Source organism: Bombina bombina, chromosome 3 (assembly GCF_027579735.1).
Source record: "Bombina bombina isolate aBomBom1 chromosome 3, aBomBom1.pri, whole genome shotgun sequence".
NCBI lineage: Eukaryota > Metazoa > Chordata > Amphibia > Anura > Bombinatoridae > Bombina > Bombina bombina.
This window is the reverse complement of record NC_069501.1, coordinates 580,172,796-580,180,295: the sequence shown is the minus strand read 5'-3', so window position 1 is coordinate 580,180,295 and position 7,500 is coordinate 580,172,796. Positions and strand designations below refer to the sequence as shown.

General features: G+C 37.8%; 1 protein-coding gene across 2 annotated transcripts in view; it reads right to left on the bottom strand.

Annotated features, from left to right (window-relative positions):
- The window catches only part of GNL2 (G protein nucleolar 2), a 190,746-nt gene that overhangs the window by 166,708 nt on the left and 16,538 nt on the right, over positions 1–7,500 (bottom strand). For both annotated transcript variants that reach the window (XM_053707147.1, XM_053707148.1), the window contains exon 5: positions 2,290–2,474. In XM_053707147.1, coding sequence (XP_053563122.1) covers positions 2,290–2,474 — 185 coding nt within the window. The remainder of the gene's footprint in view (positions 1–2,289; positions 2,475–7,500) is intronic.

The following is a 7,500-nucleotide window of genomic DNA, read 5'->3' as shown; positions in this document are numbered from 1 at the left end:
TGGGAGGGAGACCCAGGGGAGGGGGGGGTGGAGGGGAGACCCAGGGGAGGGGGGGTGGAGGGGAGACCCAGGGGAGGAGGGGTGGGGGAGACACAGGGGATGAAATGGAGGTTCTGAAGTCAGCAGTGGTGTACCATTACCAAGCAAATTGAGCAGTGCACATACCTTTAATCTGCAGCTCTGCTAGACATGGTGACACTGTCTGACTGAGCACTTCACACTATGGCACCGGGCAACTGCATTACACACACACAGGCAGCTTCTTTCCCTCTCAGCAGGAAATGACAGTTTGAAATCAGAGTGCTGTCCCAGGTTACCAAGGCAATGCTCTGATTTAAAACTGTCATGTACCAGTGGGGGGGGGCCGCGGGGGTCGAGGGGGGGCCGCGGGGGGGGAGGGGGGGTCGCAAGAAAAAAAAAAAAGTTGAAAAAAAAAAGTTGAGAAAATAAAATTACACCAGCACCAGTACAGTACCATAGTGTAACTTACTCTCTCTAGATTGTCATTGTAGACCTGTAGGCTGCCTGGCTCACAAACAGGGCAATAAAATACTTTACTTACCGTTATCCAGGGCAGGTCCATCTCAGCACTGTCAGGCTCAGCACTCAGCTCTTCTGTCTTCTCCGGTCTCTTCTCTCTTCTTGTCCTTGATTCCCGCCAGTCCTACTAGAGCAAGCCTCCAATAGCAGTGAGCTCTGAGCCTCTGACACCCACGTCACACTCAGGCAGCTGCTTAGAGAGCAGCCTCTAATAGGATCTGTATGGGCTGCAAAGAGACTTAAGTGCCACTGGGTGGCGCAGTCTCTAGCAGCACTTAGACATGGAGCAGTGAGCTGAGCTCTGACATCACACTCCGGCAGCTGCTTAGAGAGCAGCCTCTATAAGATACGGTATGGGCTGCAGACAGAGACTTAAGTGCCACTGGGTGGCACATTCTCTAGCTGGCGGGTGGCAGGCGGCAGAGGTGGGGGGGGGGAGGGGGGTACCTTGGTTACCTAAAAAAAAATTATATATAAAAATAAAAAATATATATTTTTTATTTTTAACATTATAAATAAAGTGAGTGTAATTACACACATAGGACAGGGTAGGCGCTGCCTCCCCTGCCTCCTATGACAGCACGTCACTGCTCTATAGACTTGATATAGTTCTCCCATGTTATCCGCACTTCTATGAATTGTTCTCTTTTATCCTTTACCATGAAGCCTAACTTTTTTTTTTTATCGTATTTGGCGGTGAAATGGTGGCATGAAATATACCAAAATGGGCCTAGATCAATACTTTGGGATGTCTTCTAAAAAAATATATATACATGTCAAGGGATATTGAGGTATTCCTGACAGATATCAGGGTTCCAAAGTAACTAGCGCTAATTTTGAAAAAAAGTGGTTTGGAAATAGCAAAGTGCTACTTGTATTTATTGCCCCATAAATTGCAAAAAAAGCAAAGAACATGTAAACATTGGGTATTTCTAAACGGAGGACAAAATTTAGAAACTATTTAGCATGGGTATTTTTTGGTGGTTGTAGATGTGTAACAGATTTTGGGGGTCAAAGTTAGAAAAAGTGCGTTTTTTTTTTCATTTTTTCCTCATATTTTATCTTTTTTTTTAGTAAATTATAAGATATGATGAAAATAATGGTATCTTTAGAAAGTCCATTTAATGGCGAGAAAAACGGTATATAATATGTGTGGGTACAGTAAATGAATAAGAGGAAAATTACAGCTAAACGTAAACACTGCAGAAATGTAAAAATAGCCATTGTCATTAAGGGTAAGAAAATTGAAAAATGGTCCGGTCATTAAGGGGTTAACAGTCTATGGCACTGGTTTTCAAAACTTTCATCACGCCTCCCCAACAGACAGATTTTCAGAATCACCTTGGGTGAGAGCAGGTAATATAACCAGGTTTACTAAGCAGCTGATTATTTCACCTGTGCTCCAGTTCAGATATTCTCAAAATGTGGTCTGTTAGGGAGGCCTGAGGACTGGTTTGAAAACCAGTGGTCTATGGCAACATTGTTGCAAACACTGATACAAGATGGATAGACACGTGCATGCTCCTGAGAACATCTTGGATTACTCTGTAACAAAGGATACCAAGAGAACTAAGCAAAATTGATAATAGAAGTAAACTGGAAAATTGTTTACAATGTCATGCTCTATCCAATCCATTTACATTTAATTTTCAATTTGCTATCCTTAAACTACACAAGTACCATATAGATTGACAGATTTCTATTCTAAATACTGCTGTGTGTTAAGCTTCTTAATCTATTCTTTTATACCTGACTCCAGTATCCTCTGTTACTAGATCCCGGTCCTTTTGCTCATTGTAGTTCTCTGCCAAAGCCTCCGCTTTCTCAATTAATTCCTGCATATCAGTGGCAGCAAGGTTCGGCCGCTTCCTTTGAGATTTAGGCCCGAAAGTTGTCTCAAATGTTTCTGTATCGAGAATGTGAACTTTGGAATTCTAAGGGAGAGAAATGGAACAGATTTTAATCTCTTGTCCTCCATATATTATAGAGGCATCATTGCCAGGTGAGCTCAGAAAGCATGTACAGCCTGTGATGGCGAGTACATGTAACCCTATGGCTGTATGCTTCTCATACAGGATGGGATTAACATGCTTGTCCTCCATATATTATAGAGGCATCATTGCCAGGTGAGCTCAGAAAGCATGTACAGCCTGTGATGGCGAGTACATGTAACCCTATGGCTGTATGCTTCTCATACAGTATGTGACTAACATTCTTGTCCTCCATATATTATAGAGGCGTCATTGCCAGGTGAGCTCAGAAAGCATGTACAGCCTGTGATGGCGAGTACATGTAACCCTATGGCTGTATGCTTCTCATACAGTATGTGACTAACATTCTTGTCCTCCATATATTAGAGAGGCATCATTGCCAGGTGAGCTCAGAAAGCATGTACAGCCTGTGATGGCGAGTACATGTAACCCTATGGCTGTATGCTTCTCATACAGTATGTGACTAACATTCTTGTCCTTCATATATTATAGAGGCATCATTGCCAGGTGAGCTCAGAAAGCATGTACAGCCTGTGATGGCGAGTACATGTAACCCTATGGCTGTATGCTTCTCATACAGTATGTGACTAACATTCTTGTCCTCCATATATTATAGAGGCATCATTGCCAGGTGAGCTCAGAAAGCATGTACAGCCTGTGATGGCGAGTACATGTAACCCTATGGCTGTATGCTTCTCATACAGTATGTGACTAACATTCTTGTCCTCCATATATTATAGAGGCATCATTGCCAGGTGAGCTAAGAAAGCATGTACAGCCTGTGATGGCGAGTACATGTAACCCTATGGCTGTATGCTTCTCATACAGTATGTGACTAACATTCTTGTCCTCCATATATTAGAGAGGCATCATTGCCAGGTGAGCTCAGAAAGCATGTACAGCCTGTGATGGCGAGTACATGTAACCCTATGGCTGTATGCTTCTCATACAGGATGTGACGAACATTCTTGCTTATAAAAAGGATAATGCAAATATCTGAAATGCATTTCAGTAATTTTCAACTTTGGCTAGATCTAGAATGGGTCTGTGAAACAGCAAATTCCTGTCCTTTGTATGCTGGATTGATCACATTTATACTTTGACACAAACAAGTATTTTGTGCCACTAAAATGCTATGAAAAATGCCAAATATGTAAGCATAACTGATCATAGAATTATAAAAAACAACTGTAGAACAGGAGAAAGAAATATATTTAGTACATCAGCTGTAATGTGTTATAAAATGTCATAATCTTGACCAAATGGTTCAGACCCCAAAAACATAAAATAAAAAAAAAAAATATATACACACACACACATACAAAAATAAAGAACTGAACTACCTTAAAGGGACATGAAACCCCAAAAAATTATTCCATGATTCAGATAGAGAATACAATTTTAAACAACTTTTCCAATTTACTTCTATTATTTAATTTGCTTCCTTCTCTTGTTATACTTTGCTAAAAGGTTTATCTAGGCAAATTCAGAAGGAGCAGATAACCTAGGTTCTTGCTGTATATATATATATATATATATAACACTGATTGTCATTGGCTCACCCATGTGTTTAGTTAGAGACCATTAGTGCATTGCTGCTTCTTCAAGAAAGCATACCAAGAGAATGAAGCAAATTAGATAATAGCAGTAAATTAGAAAGTTGTTTTTAAATTATATTCTCTATCTGAATCACGAAAGAAAATTTTCGGTTTCATGTACCTTTAAGTTCTATACAAATGTATTCAAAAAGATGATGCATCCAGTGTAAAATTCATATACATACACACACCATAACCCACAAAGTTGAAAATCATCAGTTAATACCTAAACTTGGCTGGCCAGCAAAATGAATTATAGCTTTAAAAAGATAGATACATTAAATCCATTACATCCAACATAAAAGCGATATTTAAGCAAACACAAACAGATTTCTATACAGTCAAGCATAAAAAAAAGGAGGATCGTACAAGATCCAAATACAGCATCACACTGCTGGACAGTATACTCAGAAGAGCAACAGTCAATGGCCTCGCTTCCATTGAGTCGTTAAAAATGGAGCCGTAAGCTACCGAAGCGGCCGACAGCTAAAAGTAATTTACGGCTGCATTTTAGTACCAGGTTTCCATTGAAAAGATTAGCGTGTTGCGCGCAGTCGCTCTTTTCGTGTAGCTGTAAGTTAACGTTGTGTTAACGCTTCCATCTGACGTCGGATTTCTTGAAAATCAATTAGTTGCTAAGGTAACCCGACCTTACGCTATAGAATTTACGTTTAACATCTGTGCTTCTTACCTGTGATCGCCTCTCAAGAAAAATAAAAAAACACTATCCATATTTTTAATAATCAAATACTATTTTCTAATATAATTATATTTAACACTTCATAAATATAAGTAATATTTATTGCTGCCCTAGGCATAGGTCTAGTTTGCATTCTGTAGATATGTTCTTGCATATATTATTATATTTAAATATATACTGATATTTCTATTAGAATATAAGTTCAACTATTTCTATACATGAGACAACAATAAATATTACTTATAACAATTTATTTCTACATTAAAACACTTGCATTATTTGCAAGTTTTATAATTTCAATAGAAAATAGGTCTCAAAAAGCACAATTTTCCTCTTTTACACCTAGTTGAGCTGGGGGTAATATTTCTCAATGTATCGACAGCCTCCGACAATGTATTAACGGTAAGCGCTTTCATTGGAAACCTGGTATCATTTATCGATTAACGGCTTCTATTACTTTCTATGGGACGCGAAGATCTTTTCGGCAGCCGAAGTCCGGCTGCCGATATTGAGGTATAACGCGCCATTGGAAACAGTCGATAAACGATATTGCTTCCGACAGCATATTTATCGGTTTGCGAGTGCACGCAAACTGAATTACGACTCAATGGAAGCGAGGCCAAAGTCGCATAATCAAACAGTGTCAAATATTCAGGCTGAGGATTCTCTAAATGTCCAGAAGTATGATACTTTTCTCCAAACAGGTACGTTCATTTATACCTGTATGCCCTGCCTTATCTATGACATCACTATTTACATTCAAACAACATTACCTATGTACCTGATTTTTGTCATTTTGTTCATTGAATATGTATGTACTATTTATAAACCATACCAATAACATATAATCATTTAGACTTAAGAGGACATTTTCCAATAAATTATTGATTTTTTTTTTTTTTTAACCTTTTTAACCCTTTTGGGAAGCCTGATTTTTTTTTTAACAAAACAAAAGCACTGAGAGGACTTTAATTGTTTTTGATTGAAATGACATTTCACATTCTATTTCCTCTTTGACTAGTATCCCAATTCATAGAAAGGAGGCAAAATCCAATTTGTCATTTAACCCTATAGGATATTTTGTTCGTAAAGTAAAAATCCAACGAGTTTTTTTTAGTAGAGAGTGGGAGGGTGTTAAGTAATGCTCCACTTGTAATCTGGTCCTAAATGTGAAAGCTCAAGGCATTTACGGTCTCTTTAATGTTAAAATTGTGGTTGCATTTCATAATGAATCCCAACAATTTCATGCAGATGCCTTCCATATATGCATTATATTTGTACCCACGATTTTCCTAAAGGTTCCTGAATAATCTTTTTAATTTATAATCTATGGTAGTAGTACAGCCGATTTGCCTTATGTTCCTCGCAGATTTATTAAACAAGGAATAGAAGGACTATAATACTTTCTAATAACGACAATGCTTGTTCTCTTGCATCAACCTTTCATTTAGAGTCAAGCATTCTGTGCTCATTTTCGCCCTTCTATTTAGGAACACAAAGTTCTACTCTGCACACAGAGCCAAAATACTTTTTTTTCCCCCCAATTCCCGAGATTTCTATATATTGTTTTCCCTTTTTACTTGGTTGGCTCATCCATGTGTGTTTTATTAAATGTGATTCGAAATGTTGTCTAAAAAAAAAAATGGCCCAGAAAGGTAATCAGTTTCATAAAACGCAAGGCAAAAGTTCGTGCAAGTGAAACAGACAGCTGTACCTACTGAAATACACTCACACAAGTCTAGAATTCTTATTTCTGAGTGTAATTGTATTTGACAAACCTATGGAATTGGTCCGATGTAGTGTTTCTTATTTATTTTTTCCTTTGAAGGACAACAAGCAGATTTATTTTTGGGGGGATGCTGGTCCAGCAGTGTACACGCACATATTTTGATGGCAATCTTCCTCTGCCAGACTTTTCTCATCCTGGCACAGCTAGTGTGTGAAATTAGCGTTTTCTACTCTACTAGTGATTTTGTTTCATCCAATTTCTTTGAAAATAACTTCAAAGGAAAAGTGAACCCTTAAGGCATAATCTGAAGTAGTATTTTTTTCTGTTTTTCCAAAATATAACTGCAAACGCTTGATGCCATTACTAGTGTGTCTAAATAAATACAAAATAATAACTCTGCTTCTATCAATCAGATTTATCCAGTAGGTAAAATAGATTATTCTGAACAAATTAAAAAGGAAAATAAACAAAAATTATAGTACACTGTCCCTTAAATGCTTATAAATATGTGCTGTTTAAAGTTAATTTGCAAATATATATATATTTTAGAGCTGCAACAACTAATCGATATAATCGATTATGAAAAAAGTTGTCAACAAATCTCATAAATCGATTAGTTGGTTTGCAATTACTTGGTCTGTGTACAGCACCAACTGGTTCACTCCAATAAACTCCTGCACATCTGCAGACGTTTACTTTTCACTTTTTCAGGACAGTATAAGTTTATAACTACTCCTGGCATATGTGCAACCCAGAAATAATAGGAGTCATCATTTGGATTGTTTATATTAAATCAGGTGATTTGGGACTATGCGTTGCATTTTATAGTGCCAAGCTTGTTATTAACACTGATGGGATTTATTTGAATTGATGTGCACTATTATCTGCGGATTGCTTGCTATTGCCGATTATATGTACTGTATAGATAAATGTGTAAGGCTT